The 19,354-nt window shown below is 36.3% G+C and overlaps 1 protein-coding gene across 3 annotated transcripts in view; it reads right to left on the minus strand.

Annotated features, from left to right (window-relative positions):
* Positions 1-16,967, minus strand: part of LOC107679021 (vasodilator-stimulated phosphoprotein-like) — a 49,104-nt gene extending 32,137 nt beyond the window's left edge. For 2 of the 3 annotated variants that reach the window (XM_016474432.1, XM_016474431.1), the window contains exon 1: positions 16,433-16,967. In XM_016474432.1, the coding sequence (XP_016329918.1) occupies positions 16,433-16,437 (5 nt within the window). In that variant the 5' untranslated portion in view covers positions 16,438-16,967. The remainder of the gene's footprint in view (positions 1-16,432) is intronic. The other variant, XM_016474433.1, reaches the window with a different exon arrangement.
* Positions 16,968-19,354: the final 2,387 nt, after the last annotated feature.

Below are 19,354 nucleotides of genomic sequence, written 5' to 3' on the forward strand. Positions count from 1 at the left end.
CACAGATTATATATATATATATATATATATATATATATATATATATATGTATGGCGATAATACCGCATACCGTGCTATTGAGCCACTCAAAATTACCGCAAGGGAAATTCCCTCACCGCGACAGCCCTAGCCCCAACTTCCAACGATCCAATCAATTCCCGAAAGACGAAATCAAGTTCCGCCCTCTCATTTCAGATGCAGTTTCACTCGGATATACGTCACAGTAGGGCTGAGCGATACGTCAAAAATATCTTAGCAATAATCGCCTTTAAAAATATCGCGATATCCGATAAAATCGTCTGCGTAAGCCCCACCTCCACCACGCCCCGCCCCCGCTGAGACAACATTGCCGACATGCACCATAAACACACCATGTTCAGTTTGGTCTTAATTATTGCCACAAAGTTTGGTTTTACTTTTCTTAGTTTGGGCTTAAACTAACAGAAAACATTAGCTTTGCTGTTATTTTGGTGTTGCTAATAATTTCCACTCTGTTCTTATCAAATTTGTGTTTGAAATTTAAACTGCAGATCAAAATAGAATAGGCCAATACCCTAAATAAGGATAAATTATATTGGAATGCATCTCCAAAATAATCGCACACAGATGCACGTTGCCATTACAGTAGTCAGCGCCAAACAACAGGCAAATAAAATATAAACTGAGGTTACAAAAGTGATTCAGTCAAGATCCGTGAGGGATTTTTTTTTCTTTTGTTCTTTGATTAACATTATAATGACTGGAGGCTAGGGTTGGGTACCGAAACCAGCTACCAATATGGCACCGGTACCTATGTAACCGGTATGTACTAGAACCGAATCCGAACACAGATTTCGGTGCCATGCCTGAGCGATCGATTGAAATATTTGTCCTCTGGTTCTCCGAAACGGACGTAAGAAGCATCATCATGGTGGAATGACCTGCCCAGCTCAATCCAAGCAGCTTAATATTTTCAAGAAACGGCTGAAAACACATCTCTTTCATCTTCATTTGACCCTCTAACTCTAGCACTCTCTATTCTAATGCTGCTCCTAATTTTATCTGCTTGTTTTTTTTTTATTAAAAAACTTGACCCTCTAACATTTGCACTCTCTATTCTATTTCTATTCTAATGGCCAATCCATCATTTTTGGGGATTTTTTATTTATTTTTTTTTTAATAAGTATCGGTTCAGGCACCGTTTAGGCACCGGAACCATTTTAAAAGTATCGATTTGGCACCGGTATCGAAAAAAACCCAAACGATACCCAACCCTACTGGCGGCAGCGGTTGCTGTCAATGCACGGATCCAATACACCCTTGTTTTCTTTCTCAGCTCTTTACGTTCTCTTAAGACATAACCGATTGTATTTATGGGATATTTTAGACGATTAGACGATTTGCAAAGATTCATAAAAGAACCTTATACTCAATTATTCTGTAGGTGAGGCTGGATCACGAATGATTCGCACAAACATAAATGCATTTAGGTAGATCGGGGACACATTCCCTTCAAAAACAAAAGTAATCCACTTTGTCTTCAGCGGCTCAGATGTCGGGAGTAAATGACGACTGCTATGTTCATTATTACATCCAGCAACAGAACACCTCAATCGCTTAGGAGCCATTCTTGTTTACATCTGCTCCGGCGGTGAAACAATGGCGGACTGATGACAGCTCACTCAGGGCAGGTCTAAGGTAAAACGCTAGTGTCAATCAACAATTGTGGGAGGGGCCTGGGTCTGTGAGACGTCACAAAGCCAAGAAGCTGAGAACGGCTTGATTTGAGAAAGGGGATATTATTTATAGGGATTAAAAAATATTGTGGATTTTTATCATTATAGGGTGGATATATACAAACCCTGCCAACACACATTTATGTTCAAACAACATGTAAAATTGAATTTGGCATCCGATGACCCCTTTAACAACTACCTTATTAACTATTAATAAGAAGCATTTTCAGAGTTTATTCAGGGAAAACTCTTAGTTAATAGTGAATATGTGTTATCTTAAGTCTTAAGTTTTTTTTTTTTTTAGAAAGTACCATGACTCTTTTTTTTTTTTTGTCAGGACCAAAACAAATAAATTCAAAACCAATTTCAATCATGATTAAAGACTTTAATTGGTCATTCAAAGCTTAAGGAAAGTCTGTGATGCCTGTCAAAGACAGTGGCGAAGCAAAGCTAAAGCGCTTACTTGCTTTGCTCTAGTTACAGTAACTTTTCTCTGTCTCATCTCTCAAGTCTCAGCTTGTTGTGCTCAAGTGCTGTAGGCTACAGCTTTTAGAGTCTCTGTAAGAAGCACTGAATCATGCAAGAGTCACCTTAACAGTTCATTTTTCCTTTCTCCCCTGTGAAAAAAACAATCTCATCAAAGCAAAACACTCCCAAGCACAATTCCAAGTGGCTTTTTCATCCCTTGAAGGAAAATTGTGCAAATTAATTTCAACCATAAACTGTGTGTTTTGGTATAACAGTAAAGTTTGGATCACTTGTTTTTGTGTGCTTTCTCACAACACGTCCCATTTTCGAAGTGGTCAACAGTGGACAAGCTCAAAACGTTTTAGACTCCGTTTATGTCTGTATTATAGCGTTATTCACTTGAGATTGGATTGACGGAAACGCATCTTAATACCATGTGTAAACAGAGCAAGAGTTGCCATATCTTGGTCAAAAGACACTTCTGAGGACCTCCGGAAAACTGTTGATGAGGCTCTACCAGGCAGGAAAAGAGTTTGAGGCATAGGCGGAGCGTGTGTAAGGCATTAAATTAAGATCTGCTCATGCTGCACCGTATTTCATTTTAGACGGTTTTTACGGTGTTGCGCATTTTAACCAATCACACACAATTCTGTTGAGCTTAGGAATGCAATGGCCAATCAGAGGACTTCAGATGAGTCATCGTTCAAACTCATCAGTTTTGTTGTTCGCTGACTGAATACCGGACTCTTGCGAAGTCTCTCATAATAAACAACAAAGCGCAGATGTACGTACAATGTAAGTAAGAGATTCATTTCACAGTGTATACAGCTTCAGTGATTATAACGATGGTTTTTTTTTTTTTGGAGAGTGCTTAAACTCGCGATAGATCAATGTTAGTGATAATGTCACTTTCTATATATAATTTATTCGCTGTTTGAATAACCGTGGAAAGGAAACGTTATATACTTAATTTCTAACATTTTTATTAAATTGCAATTACGTTAAATACAAATTCAGTCCCATTAAACATTTTTTAAGCCTACATGACACCCATGTCTTGTTATTGTCTAAAAAGACGGGTTTATGATGTTTAATACATTTGGCTGCTTTTAGCCTTACCCTGGAGTTGGTTCACTCTCCGCCTATGGTTTGAGGTCCATAGTCTACAAATGGAAAGCATTCAACACCACTGTTACTCTATCTAGGAGTGGTCGTCCAACAAAAACACTCCAAGAGCAAGATGTATAATAGTCAGGAAGGTCACAAAGAACTCCACAGTAACATCTAAGAATCTATAGACCTCTCCAGCATTGGCTAATAGTGTTTGGCATTCCATGGCAGGAAAGCAAGGAGCAAATCACTGCATTTAGTTGGAAATAACGGGAAAGTCTTGAAGGTGGTTAAAATAGAAGAATGTCATGTTTTGGAAAGGCCTAATAAAAGCCCTTATCTGAATCCAACAGAAACGTTGGGGAAGGACTTGAAGAGAGCAGTTCATCCAAGAAAGCCCACAAGCACTTTTTCCACAGATAAGCGTTTGGTTGGTTTAGGTTTTTCCAGACATTCATTCTTGAGTAATTTTGCTTAAGTAAAATACACAATGTAATTTGATTCTCTGTGTTGAAGATGATGACTTGGACTAAGATCTCAACTGCTTGTTAAATTTATGCAAAAATGTATGCAAACGTCTTTAAAAGGACAATTTTGCCATCATTTACTTACATTTCATGTCATTCCGATCCTGTATGATTTACTTTCTTCTGTGGAACATATCTTTAAAAAAGTGTTTTATGTCTATATATTGAAGCTCACTGGGGTTCCAGCATTGTTTGGAATCCATGTTCTTCCATATATCTTCATATTTCACAGAAGAAAAAAGTCATACCAATTTTTAACGACATGAGGGTGAGAAAATTACGTCCGAAGTTACATTTTAGGTGAACTATACTTTTAAAGGCTCACAAGCTTTCTATCACTACTGTATTTTTATATAATGAAAGTGAATGTGCTGTCAAACTCCATAATAAAACAGACAAAACAAGCATCATTAAAGTAGCTCAATTTGACTTTTTAACTACATTTCAAGTTAACATTTGACATCAAATTCAATCTTGCACCATTAGATGTGGTACTGATCAACTTTGATTTGAACATCAAACATTATTCACTTCCATTGTATGGAAAACAAAGGCCAGGACATTCCTGAAAAATTTCCCTTTTGTGTTCCACAGAAGAAAGAACATCATACAGGTTTGAAGTGATATAAGGCTGCGCAACAGATGACAATTTTCACTATTGAGTGATCTAGCCCTTTAAGACACTGCTTCCTCAACATTCAGCAAAAGCTCTTTGAAGCAGCGACAGAACAAACACATTCCTCCTACTTCACGTCCCTGGCTAGCACTCCACATGGCCATATTTGGCCGATCAAACACGGCAGTAGGTTTTTGCTCTCAATTCCTTTTACAGGTTGGAGCATATCTCCCCCTGACAGATTTTTCCTGGGAGAGCCCCCCTTCACAGTGAAGGGGAAGTTGAGAAGAGGCAGCCAATCATTCCGCTCTCTGTTGTCCTAACACGCTCATCAGTAAAACTCCAGGGGCACTTGCAGTTAATATCAAGTGGAGTTAAAGAACCAGAAAGACAAATTTAATATGAAATTCCTGGAGTTAATAATGCAGTAAATGCGATTCATTACTGGAGATCTGTTGGGCATGAATCGTCTGGTCTGGAAATACTGATCTGCAACAGAACGTCGAGAGTCATGGCCAACGCTGGGGTCAGACACCAGACATCTCAGGACACCAGACCAATTTATCTCAGGCTGTCCATATGACTGCCGCACTTAACCTCAGAAACCGACAGCAACCTCAAACAAGAACACTTGTATTGTATTCATTCTCATTTGACTAAGAGGCAAACTAGGGAAAAGAAAATAAACCAGTATCTGCTGTGGGAGTCAATAACTACAGCTTTTACAAAATATCTGAAATAGCTAAAATAAGAAAAGCCAATGGCCTTGCATTTGCAATGTGCTACTGCTACTCAGGGCTGTTTCCCAAAAGCATCGTAAGCCTAAGTTGATCGTAGAACTATTGTCATCAATGAAGCTACGATCAACTTAGGCTTATGATGCTTTTGAGAAATGCAGCCCAGAATGGTAGGTGGTATTACACTGAAAAATGCAATTTTGAAGAAAGACTGAAATAGTATTTTCTGGTAAAACAAACTCCAACAATCTTTGGTTTATTTACAACTTTGAAAAATCTTTTTTAATAGTTTTTATAGGAGAAAAAACATGTTTTCATTAAATGTTGCTAATATTTTAAAGGAATAATTCACCCAAAAAAGACAATTCTGCCATCATTTACTCACCCTCAAGTCCAAAACTGTAGGAGTTTTTTTTTCTTCTGTTGAACATAAAAGAATGTTTCAAAGTTGAAAACTTTGAAAAAGAAAAAAAAAAATGTATTTAGGAAAAAAATTGACAATGACATACATACTATTAAAAAAACACTATGGAAGTCAATGGGTACCAGAAACAGTTTGGTTATCCTTACCCACATTCTTTAAAATATCTTCTTTTGTGTTTAGCAAAAGAAAGTAATTCATACAGGTTTGGAACAACATGATGGTGAGTAAATAATGACAGAATGTTCATTTTTGTGTGGCCTATCACTTTAAATTCAAAACTCATCAGTTTGAATCAGCTGAATCAGTCTCACTCATCTTTTTTTGTAGTAGTACATAAAGTTAGGACTAATTATTATTTGTGTTTTTTCAAACCATTTTATCATCCAGTGAGTCCAAATGGACTTGTCTAGACCTGGAAATGGCCATTTTAACATTTAAAATATGATGTCTATGTTTCCATATCCAGGGGAGCCTTGTCTATGGAAGTGATGCCAGACAGATCAACTAAGGTTTTTTTTTCTTGCCAATACAGTGCTATTAAATTTCTTTGCATCTGTCTAGACATACTCATGAGATCTGTGCTAATAAAGACTAAATCATGGACTCCTTTACCACCAGGTCCATTAAACCCCATTACACTCAGTCTGTCTGTCTGTCTGTCTGTCTGTCTCTCTCTCTCTCTGAATATACAGAGAGTGTGATTAAAACGGTTGTTCTCTGCGGAACAGCTGGTCGTTATGACATCACCTCTTGTGCACATGGGTCTCAGTGTTGTGTTATCTGGACACATATGCTGAAAGAAACAGTCTTCAAACAAATAAGTGTACTATGATCGGTAAAACAGAATACGTCACAGTTTAAAGGTTACTGTTATGCGTGAAAAACCGCTTGGGGCCTACAACAACTTCCTGCTGTTAAAGAACGAATCGACACAAGCCACACAAGACCCCAGTGAATAAATTTCACTGTTTCAATCGGGAGCTTTGTTGGCACCATGAAGCATCAGCTTTCATGTTCAGCTGTTCAATAGATTTGGAGCCGGTTGGTTTCCTGGATGTCTCTATGTAAATCTGGCTCTAACGTTTTTTTGTTAGTCCCAGAGCAACACATTTCCTTAACATGAGGGGTTTGGTTTACATGCATTTGAATTTCATTTCACAAAAATAAAACGATGTCCACAACATAAAATAAATGCCACAAATTAGTTCAATTCCATTTCTTTTCTCAAACATATCGATCTTCTCCGACTCTTTAGTATTGTACTTGTCTGATTAAAGGCCTGATATTTGGCCATTTGAAGTTTATCGTCATTTGCCAATAATATTGTATGATTGGCCAAATGCAGAAAAAAAGCATCAGCATTTCTTTCCATTAGGGCTGTCAAAAAAAAAAAATAATCGAATTTTGAATATTCGTCGAAAAAAAAAAAAATCCACATTCGAATGCAAAAACGTTGCATTCAAATTTTAGGTCTGCGTCAGCCGTCGGGCAGCCTTATCAGTGGAGCACAAAATGCGACGACAATGTAAGTGTCATTGCATTTTAATGCTTCTGTTAGCCTATCCAGTTGAACCCACTAGATGCGGCGCTGCTACATTGTTCATTCAATATATTGCGGAAAACGAGAGCATCAGTGTGGAGATGATGTTGTTTACGGCGAAACTGAAACCAAGCCGTTCACACAGAACGCATATTTATCACATTTTCTAGAGGGGCATCTATCAGCGTTGCACTCGCGTCTGACACAAGAGAGCGGCATGTTTAGAAAGCCATGTAAAATTAATGTAAGTTCAACTTTTAAAAAACATGTCTCAAGACTTTATGGCAGTTTTCCCCATCCCACTGTATGTCATGTTTTTAAATGAAGAAAGTAGCCTACTCTTTGTGATTGGTTTTCGGTCCTTTGTATTAAACTATACATACATGCATGGTGCGGTTTTTTTTTCTAATTGTTTAAGCAACTTTATTAATTATATATGGTTTATAAACATTATTTTAAACATTATGCACTTTTTTCAAAGATAGTCGTGTTATTTTATTGCGCTTTGAAGAAACGTGCATAATATTTTGCTCGATGCGCCCTCTTGTGGCCTCAGGAGAGAAGCCAAAAGTGTTTTTTTCCCCCTAACTGAAATTATGCCTTCTAAATTCGAATATAATTCGAATTTTGACAATATTTAAGTGGAAAATTCGAATTTAGTTTTTCAGTCATTTTGACAGCCCATTTTTTCCATCAACAGGCCAACCAAAACCAGTGCATACAACTCCACACAGGTTTCCCAACATCTTTTTGTACTCCACTTTTCCCAACGTATTTCCTTAATTTGTAGAGTCAAATATTATTACTGTCAGATTCTTTAAATAAATGTAGACAAAATTTCACAACAAACAAATATAAAGTGTATCTTTATAAAACATTTTATAACAATTTCTCAAACATAAAACATTTTATTGCTGAGTGTAACTAGAAAAATATAAATTAGTAATATTTATAATTTTATGATGGCCAAAATGATTAGAACACTAGTATTTTCACCAGCTAAAATATGGTTTTAAGTCAGTTATTTCTAACTTTTGCTGTAGTGTGTCATTAGGAAATATCAGTTTACATTTCAAAACAGTCATTTTGTCATTAAATGTAATAATCCATTGAAAAAACTCACTGGATTATTACAACAAAAAAAAATAAAAAAAATGTTAGCTAGTGAAAATACGAGTGTTCTAATAATTTTGCCCATCACTGTATATAGTCTTATGTAATTTATATTTTTATTATGATTGTTGTTGTTATTATTATTATTATTATTATATTTAATAATACTCATATTTATTGTGACCCTCAAAGCCACCATGAGGAAGCCCTTAAAGCTTCCCTTTTTGCTGATAACAGCAAGTTTATAAGCACTTCTCATTACAAGTTTAGAAAGATGGTGTGCGATTTCTGTAGAAAATGGAACTACTGACAAAGTTCGCCTGCCCATTTTTGTACGTTTAATAAATGTTTGACTAACTTGATTGTATGTTCAGCTTCCAATAGTACTGTCAGTTCTATTTAACACATTTTACCATATTTAAATTATTTAGTAGTATATCTTTCAAAGTCAGCAAAGTCCTGATAAACATGGTAATTGTACAATACAGTCAATTCACATGACACAACCACATGATGTGGTTATTTTGACTTGAACACCCACAAACATTTAACAAAGAATGAAACTGATGGATATTGCCAGCATTTAACGCTATAGGATTCTGTAAGCAACTTGTGGCAATTCAAGCACCTAATCTTGTCTAAGGGCTGTTTCACCAGCCATTCAAAAGCAATCGAGCTGGATAATGAACCAATCAGCAAGTGGCGAGGGCGTGACAGAGGCTTTTTGTAAGGAGGACAAGCTAAGAGGTGTGACTCTGGCCCAGTGCCAGGCTCCTAACAGAACAGAGGCCAACGACAGCGAGCAAATACATATGCCGCAGGGTGCACGGCGACCCCCACTACTGATCTAACATGTTAAATAGATCTCGGAGACATATTACATTTGAATACAGAAAGAGATTTTAAGAAATATTATTATTATATCAGTGGTGCAAATGTGGAAGTCTTTCAAGGATTTCCACAATTGCACAAATGCACTAAAACCATAAACAAAACCAAAACAGCACAAGACTTGAATGACAGTATCAAAACAGAAATGATGGTAAAACAAAACAATTTTATTATAATTTTTAAATAAATTATTAGTATAAAAACACAAATATACAACTAGATGTAAATCCATATGTTGTTTAAGATCACAAGGAGAATTTATTCACTACTATTTTGGTACAATTCCCATTTCCAAATCAACCGACTTATGCGACTGTTGGCCTTTTCTTCAGGATTATAGTGTAGCTCTTTACCAAAAATCAGAAATGTTTTTTAATAAATTAAAACTCAATTTTTGGGTTCTATAGAAGCATATATCTGTGTTGAATAACCTAAATCTAGATCCCTCTTAAATGGTTTCATTAATATTATCGCTAAAATCAATTCCTCTGTGGAGGAAAGGAATGGGATTTTTTACCCCTCAGAACATGACTATATAACTAACTCAGTTGTTACAAGCTGCTTTACTGTAAAAAGAAACCCATTATGCGGTCTTAATTTTTCAGACTTTTTTCTAAACATGCTGTGATTTGCTTTAGCAATGAAATCTGTATGTCAAAGTACTGCACTGCATGCAAGACTGTAATGGCTTTGTTTTATTTAAGGCAGTTATTCTTCATATATTTTAAGCCATTTGAATACGTAAAAGCTCGGTTAGATCAATACGCATTTGAGCTTTCAATGCCTATGGGTGATTCATGGCTAGCATAAGGGCTGCAATTCCAAAGATTTACGACGGGCCAGCACCAAAAAAAATTAAATACCAAAGAGAATCAGGACATGTTGAGTCAAGAAAGGCTGCAATTACACAACCGAGTCTGGTTCATGACGAAAAATAGCCATTTTTGGTCTCAGACTCTCAGTCATAACCTAAGACTGTATGATGATACACAGGTGGTGTAGGATGGGATGTCCTCTACGTACAGATTAATTAATGACAGTCCATTGAATTATTGAAAATTAATGCACACTGTGCATTACACTCTCAGCAGGATTGGGCAGTAGAGTCTCTACAAATAGCAAAGATATTTGAGTTAGCAACGACTTCAAAAATAGCAAGTTACCTCACTACTTAGAAATCTGATGTAGATTTTCAGTGGAGAAACTAATTGTATGCAAGTTCCTGAGAAAGTAAGAAACAGAAACTCGTTTCTTTACTAATTTCATATTAATATCAAAATTGTCATTTATGGAAGCCTGTTTCTGCCTTGGATAAAAAATTTGAAAGGTAATTGTGATTTTTTTTTATATCACAAATCTGACTTTTTTTCTTCGCAAATTATAAGTATACATCTCACAAATCAGACTTTTTTAAGAATTGTGAGATATAAACTTGTAAGTGTTATTAAGTCAGAACTGTGTGATATAAAGTTGCAATTCTGAGAAAAAAATTGTCGCAATTGCAGGTTTATACCTTACAATTTCGAGAAAATAAATCAAAATTGTGGAAAAAAAACTCACAATTGCAAGAAGAAGAAAAATCACACAATTCAGAATTGTGAGAAAAAGTCGCAATTACCTTTTTTCATTCAGTGGCAGAAACACACTTTCATTGCCATTTTCATGTTGTTTTTAAAATATTTGCTTGAATAATGTCTTCCAGTTCTTCTTCGGTAGGATGTAAGGCTCTTAATTTGGCAAAGTGATATGAAACTCTAATATGGTTAATATTTGTAATGCAGTTCAGAACTATTTTTCAACTATGTACAACTGCAACTATGAAGTAATCAACAACTCTTGAATGCCTGTCAAGCAAAGGCACATCTATTTATATAGTGCTTTATTCAGATTGTGTCTTAGCAGCATCCCAGTAAGAAACAGGAAAATAAATGTTAACGGTCATCATTATAAAACCATTTCAATTTCAGCTATAAAACCAGCTCTACAGAAGACAAATGTGTCATTATTAAGCTCAAGTCAGTCTGTCAGTTAATCAGAATCTAGCATTCAACATCATCGTGGTGTACGTCTTTTTGCTTATCCTAAGGTCCATGTCCCCTTTAATGGTCTTTCTTGGCAGTGACTATTTCCTGTAAATGTACTTCAACAAAGATTTACATTCAGTGATGACCACTTAGGGCTGATGAAGACCAAATGATATGCAGTATTTGACCTCAAGCTAACCCCTTCCCACAAGCCATAGCTGTGAGGAGAGAACAACTTTAAACGTGAGGTCATTTATGTCTGCATATCATCCGTCATCAGCTGGAGTTTACCAATTAAACTGTTTTTTCTCCATTAAATGAATAGTTCACCCAAAAATGAACTCCCCTCAGGCCATCCCATATGTAGATGAGCTTAGGGCTGCACGATAAATCGAAATGGAATTGAGATCGTGATTCGACAGAAGCTGCGATTGTCATGCGTATCTTTCAGTGAAGCACGGTTCTGTGATCAGCAGTAAATCTCCATCCAAAGGCCAGAGGGCGCTCTCGCGCTGAAACTCCAAATACGCCTCGCAGAAGAAACCCAGAAAATGCCTATTGCTGCAGCTGAATAAACAGAAGATTCAACTGCTTTCATTGATTCAACGTGACTACTAGGACTCTCATTCTGATGGCACCCATTCACTGCAAAGGATCCACTGTTGAGCAAGTAATGCAATGCTAAATGTCTCCAAATCTGTTCTGATGAAGAAACAAACTCATCTACACATGGGATGGCCTGAGGGTAAGTAAAGTTTCAGCTAATTTTCATTTTGCTCAACACTTTCAGATTTTCCCCCTTTTTCTCCATCCAAAAAAAAAAAAAAACTGAATCCATACAATTGTGGTGTACCCCTGTTGTTTATCCAAAAATTCCTTGATCCATTTGTTTTTCCATACAACCCTCATCAATATAACGTAGCAATACAATATTCTATTGCCATTTTACAATTCTATCTCAGCCTTCATCTTAATGCTCTGCTTTTATCCAGTACTATAGTTCATTATTGTGTTCTTAAAAGCATTAAGGTTTTGCATTAATCGAATTGAACCTGATCTGAGGTATTCAGATCAAACAACAAATGCACCTTCTTATAAGTCACGCTGGTAAAGATTATATCTCAACTGGTAAAGACTCTGCTGTACCATTTATAACGCAGAATATCAGCAGCACATTTTATAAAATTCAAACACTAACATATTGTCTCAAGATGCACATCAGTAATGTTTATTTCTATGGTATTTTTATAAAAACTGCTTAAATATCCTAATTTAACTAATGCCTAGTCCTGGTTTAAGTCTGTGAAACTGGTTTTATTTGAAGTACTAGATATAAAAGCAGCCTTCTCATGTTTAGGGTAACTTGAATTGTACACTTTTCCCACAGTAGGCCAGTCTGTGTCCTACACTATATTTCCGATCTTTTATACATAAAAATCTGTTATTCACTAATATATCTCTCCATTTTATCACCCATCAGTCAGTCTCTGCTCTCTAGATATCGTTATCAGCCACTGAAAACCCCATTTTAATTGACGCTTTTGTTCTCCTCTATCATTTCGATATCTAATGGTCTGTAACCACCCAGGATCATAAGAAATTAAATACCAGCAGCAGAAGGACCGCACTGCAGCATCTGGCATGGGTCGCGAAGCCACCAGTGCCACCCTAAAGCCCTTTAGCCTAGAGAAGCACTTGAGTGGAAGTCATTTAGATAAAGACATGCTGGGCGAGTCCCTCACAGTCATCAGTCTGATAACAGCGGTGAATCACAGCGCTGCCATTAATCAGACATGCACTTCCAGGACGACAGGCTGTGTCTCAGTGACAGAAATACGCACAGGAACAAACTGGACCGATTACACAGCAAGTGTGGAAAGCCAGCTGCATGAGAACCACCTGTGCGCTTGTGTTTGCAAGTTGAAGGGTGTCATTTCGGTTCCACTAGGGGCACCAAACACAACTGCGAAAAAAAAAAGATTTTCCGTTTCAAAAATTTGTCTTTCATTGCTCAGACAAAACAGACAGTCCTGCCCCAAACTCACGCCATAACAACTACACTCAACCCCTAAAATAACAGGTTCTTCCTTGATTTGTTTGGGACGTGTCCCACTTTATATTTTCCCATTACTCGATGTTTCTGCGTCACTTAATGTGTAAATATCATAAAGCTGTCCGCACCACTAATAGTCGTGCAAATATATATCCTGCGGTATAAATGGTAAAGCAATAGTTAGGGCCCTATGAACCAGTGTCTGTGAATATTAAACCACAAGGAAATTATGACAGAAACACACTACTAGTGTACAGTAGAATGTATTTCTCAAAGTAATAATATAATAATAATGTTTATTAAAACATTATTTTTTAAGGAATATCACACAATAGAAAACTTTGCCAAAAAATAATAATATATAATAATATATATAATATAAATATATATATTTTTTATTTTTATTTTACAAGACTAATTAAATAGTAAAAGTTATGCATTTATTTAATTACCACCATTTTTATAATAAATTGCATCAAATCATAAACCACAGAATCCAGGCACTATTATTGTTCAAATTTTAACAAATTGTTAACGTTGTATTAATTTAAATTGATTAGACATCCTTTTTTTATTTTATTATTAATCCAGAAAAATTTCAATGAATTTGCTGGAGAACATTTTTTTTAATTCATAGTTAAGTAAATCTTGGACCACTCACACTGTTTGATCCATTCTAAGTCACTAGTAAATGGCATACTTCACTTTTAAAAAAAGAAACTGTATATAGTGTTTGAATATCACTACAACTTTTTTTTTTTTGCCTTTGTAATTTTAACCCAGGGACTGGAGGTCAGTGACTTAACCTGGGTTCCCATGAATTCAATACTGGGCTTCCCAGTCAGTTTGAGAGGCCATTGTTGCATTGGATGGCCTGGTGAAATTCAAAATGAGGCGCTAACCGCTCCAGTGCATTCTGATATTGACGTTCCACAACATGACAGGACAATAAACTTGTAAATGTGACAACATCCCATTCTTCACCTATTATGCAACCAGACCCAACACAGTAAACTCATGGTTGTACGCATGGTCGGCACCGACCCCGGCGCCCTTTGCTTGGACCCAGCAGGCCTCTCTGTGCCAAATTTCCTGTGTGTCACAACAGCAACATATAACCCATGTTGTCTGATAACATTGCATGTAAACTAAAATTTATATATAATATTATTATATATAAAATAATATTTTGGTGCGAGACAGATCTAAGAGACGAATTGATGAAAACCCGTCACGCAGGTTACTGTTGTTATTTACATAGCAAAACGAGTGTTTTAAATTCTCAAGATGCGCTGGTGCTTCCCTTCTTTTAAACAAAACTGGATGGTTGCACACCCCAGTGTCTATGTCCACTTTATAGAATTTTACATAAACCAAACAACAAACTATGTTTTAAGAACACATAAAACAGAAAATCATGAAGTTCAATGAAAAAGAAATATTTAAGATTCGGACCTACACACGACTACACTATTCAAACAAACTAATTTGTGACATTATATACAGACCATTAACTCCTTTGTACAGATGGTCAGATTTTCTTGCATCCGTTCAAGCACAAGATACTCTGAAACATTTCAAATCATGCTGGAGAACATAATCATCGGGTTTAGTAGCTGTCAGTATTTAAAATATCCACTTTTGCTGTTATTAAAGCAAAAGTGGACAAATTAAATAGCCTACAAAAAATACGAATTTTTTTTTTTTTTTTTTATGATTATACTGATAATGTAATTCAGGGGTTTTTAATTAGCCTATATAATGAATTAGAAAAGAAAACAGAACATTTCACTAGTGGTTTCTGACCACAGACTCCTCTGGCAAAATAAAGTTGTGTATATTTGTTTGATTTAAATTAAACTAAACTAAACAAAAAGTGGCGCAGCAGGATGTGGAATTATCAGGCTTCAGTGCTCCATGTATGGCGCAAATGTAGGTTAGTTCCGGGTACAGCCCTGACCGCCAAATTTACAATCCTACTATGGTAAAGGCTTTGCTTATAAATATTAATAGCCTTACGTTCGCTACTGGGTGAACGTCCCGTGACCTACTTAATATTCATGAGCCAAGCCTTCCCCACAGTAGGATTTGTGCATTCGCGAAGCGGCCAACTCCCAGAACAGAAAGAACCGGGAGGGCTCACAAAAGAGGACTGGCTACGTATTACAAAGAGCCAATTTACCGTTTGACAGCTGCATTTTCAACATGCACAATAAACAACTTCGTGTGTACCGCCTGAGGATACAGTTATCGATACTAGTTTGTTAAATTGTGTATTTTGTGTAACAAAGTTCTTGATTTTATTTTAAAAAATTACATCTGCACAATGCAGGTGCACCATATTTTAAAAACACTTTCAAACGGTTCACAGTTTTGGGAAAATTCATTACTGCTGAAATAAGTTCACCGATATATTCCCCCAAAACGTTTTTTTTTTTCTCACATTAAAAAAGTACAATTAATACTAGCCTGTTATATAGCTAAATAATATTTTCAATATTTCTTTTGAAATTGTATGATTAAAAATTTAAAATAAATTAAATATGTAAATATTTAAGTATATACAGTATTGTGTTTAGTCAACCCTGCACTATGAGATTGTACAATAAACGATAAATCAATGAAAAATGAATATTTTAAGAAATCTCAGGATTATATTCTCTTTCTAATAAATACATGGTGCTAGAAGTATCTAGAGAACAAGGCTAGTAGGCTAATTGCTAAAAATGAACAGAAAAAACTATTTTTACAGGATAGGTGTATCCCCAAATACTTGTTTAAAAATCATTTCGCTTTAGATTGCAACAAGTTATGTATTAACTATTTAAAAACATATAATTTGTTAGACAGAATGCCTAAAAATCACCTTCTCCAGACACCCATTTTGGTGGCATGGTTCGTTTAATTTAAACTCATTCAAAGTGTTCCATGAAAAATCAAAGCAAATTTGTTAATAAATGTTCACAGCAGCTTCATTCACCTGCTAGCACGATAACTCTCTGGCTGTCAAAGCCGGGCAAACCGAACGAACTGCAGTGTGTAAACACTCAGAAAGGACACACTTGCTCCCGCGATGACCCACCTCCAACAGGAGCGAGTTACAGGACAGAAAGTGAGTAACAGACGGCCTCGGTCATTATCAACACTATGTGCGTTACATTGTAGCGCGCTAAACTAAGTACACACAACAGCGACGGCAACAAATGTGCTTTACCTCATTGTTCGACGACAGCGCGGATCCTCTTCAGACGTAAAGCCGAACTTCCAGAGGCGAAAACACAAGAGAAACCGACGAGATCCTCATGGATGAACCCACGGAGGGGTTTGGCGTTTTTGTTTAATCTGTGGGAAGAAGGATAAGCAGCACAGCACGATGATTTCCTGGTTGAGGAGTGAAGGAGGGGGTTGGAGGTGAAGTATGGATAGAGTTGCTACTGGAGCTGGGCTCGTGTCAACTCCAATCAGTATCCTAGACTCATGTCTCGCTCCAAACAAAGTCTACACATATTCCGCCTCATGCCCTCGTCTCCATTCGCGCGGCTGTTTGTAAAAGTATGGACGCGGTTTTCGATAAACTCCTCTTGTTCGTCGGTCGGTCTGTTATCGTTCATTCGCGACCGAAAGCCCAACCTGCTCCTCAACTCTGAGGAAGAGCTTTCATTCCTGTCTGTCTCCCCCTCTCGAGCTGAAAAACAGGCAGAGAAATGTACTGATCCACTCCCTAGCGGCCGAGCTCCATAATTCCACTTACAAATTAAACTGCTGATGGAAATGACGACGAGTTATACTAGTTCCGACTGAAAAGTTTTTTATATAATCTCCCATCTTTATATGTGTTGTGTACATTACATATTTGTTTTATGTATAGCCCAATTTTATATACTTACAATGCCCACGTGAAATGTTTATTGTAGCCTATGCCAGAGTGTGTTGTTTTCAGTGTTGGAGAAAGTTACTTTTAAAAGTAATGCATTACAATATTGCGTTACTCCATACAAAAGTAACTAATTACGGTACTTAGTTACTTTTTTATGGAAAGTAATGCGTTACGTTACTTTTGCGTTACTTTTAAAATTTGGACAGGGCTTGCTTGTTTGTTTTTAAAAACTTGTAATGCGATACCCCCAACACTGATTGTTTTTTAAAAAGTACCGTGGTAATTCCATAAAATTTTAGTCTATTCCATAGTAATACTTTTTAATGTATCTAAATCCACGAATACTGAATATTTAAGTGTTTATAATTAAATAAACAGTAGATGATGTATCTTTCAAAAAACGAATAATTTTTAAAACACTTAAATCTTCAGCAAATCTCAAAATGGATATCCATTTTCATACTGCACAATATAATGTTGCCATTCTATCTATCTGTCTGTCCGTTTGTAATATATAGGCCAAGTTGAAAATGGTCATCTTTAAAGTGACAATATGTGTCCACACACAAGTAATTTAAATTAAAAAAGGAAAATTGAGAGAAATAGCTTGCATATGTGATGATCAAATATCACCTTGTTTACTGGCATTTCTTTGGATAGATCATCCAAACATGTGTGTCACATCTGCCACCGACCGTACTGTCTGTTGGCTGTCTCGCTCTCTCTCACACACATACACAAATAGTTCGTCTCATGTCTGGAAGTCTATTAAAATCCTTCTAAATCAAATGCCAGAGGTGATATGGATATGTCTGACAAATACGAAACCATCTATAATCTATAATCCTGCAGAAGGCAGTTTACATCACTCACAGACATGATTTAAAATAAATAAACATTTGAAGTAATTATGTAAGCCTTTGATAATTACATAATCAGATTTTCATCCTGTCAGGCGTGTCATTTTGGTTCAGAGGAGAACACATGAGAAAAGAAACACAGATGTACAACTATCAAAAGCCCTTTTGTAGTGTGTGTTTGTGCATGTGTAACGTGAATTATACACATCTGACTGCTTTGATTAAGCGTCTTATCTAAAAGGAAACTAGTGAGTTGTGATTTTAGGCTCACCCCTCCTCCATTGAGCCACTTTTACAAGCTCCCATTCTGGCTCTGCTTGCATGGCACAGTTTCACAGGATAGCGCTTCGGACTCTGTGGCCTATAACATTCTTTACACGCTTCCAGAATCATGACAAACAGAGTGATGCATAACAGCATAAAACACCATCAGGAGAATACTGTGCATGTGCAGGAAATTCTAAAGAATTTCTGAAGGCATTCTGGACAGAGGCCAAACAACACTGACCCAGCTTATAAACAGTAACACATATGAGCAATCTGCAGTCTCTTGACATGTGTAGATCAAACAGAAAATCAGTCTGTTTTATTCTTCTCCTTAGAAAAAAAATTTACCAAGTCATTTTCAAATCCATGACCAATTTAAATGATAGTTATATTACGTCACCTAGTGGACAATCTTTGGCTGTACATTTACAGTAAGCCATTTATCATGTTTACCACTAGATGGGGATGTAAGTACATATATACACTGAATAGAATTATAAACGCAATACTTTTGTTTTTGCCCCTATTTTTCATGAGCTGAACTCAAATATCTAAGACTCTTTCTATGTACACAAAAGGTCTATTTCTCTCAAATATTGTTCACAAATCTGTCTAAATCTGTGTTAGTGAGCACTTCTCCTTTGCCGAGATAATCCATCCACCTCACAGGTGTGGCATATCAAGATGCTGATTAGACAGCATGATTATTGCACAGTGCTCACTAACACAGATTTAGACAGATTTGTGAACAATATTTGAGAGAAATAGGCCTTTTGTGTACATAGAAAAAGTCTTAGATCTTTGAGTTCAGCTCATGAAAAATGGGGGCAAAAACAAAAGTGTTGCGTTTATAATTTTGTTCAGTATAGTATTGTCCCTACCAGGACAGGAGGTATCAGCGAAGCCAAGAAATTAACTTGGGCTCGTGGAAAAAAATGCCACTAGAATGACAAAATGACCAATAGAATATAAAAATGTTGGAGGAAAATATTCTCTGTTTTATCTGTTATATTTCCATATATCTTTAGTGTCTCTCTGCACTATTCACTGTCTGCAAGTTGAGTGTTGTTGAATATGTAGCTAATATGAGAAATGAAATATATATATATATATATATATATATATATATATA

The sequence above is a fragment of the Sinocyclocheilus anshuiensis genome, unplaced genomic scaffold, assembly GCF_001515605.1.
Source record: "Sinocyclocheilus anshuiensis isolate Anshui unplaced genomic scaffold, SAMN03320099.WGS_v1.1 scaffold1980, whole genome shotgun sequence".
Classification (NCBI taxonomy): domain Eukaryota; kingdom Metazoa; phylum Chordata; class Actinopteri; order Cypriniformes; family Cyprinidae; genus Sinocyclocheilus; species Sinocyclocheilus anshuiensis.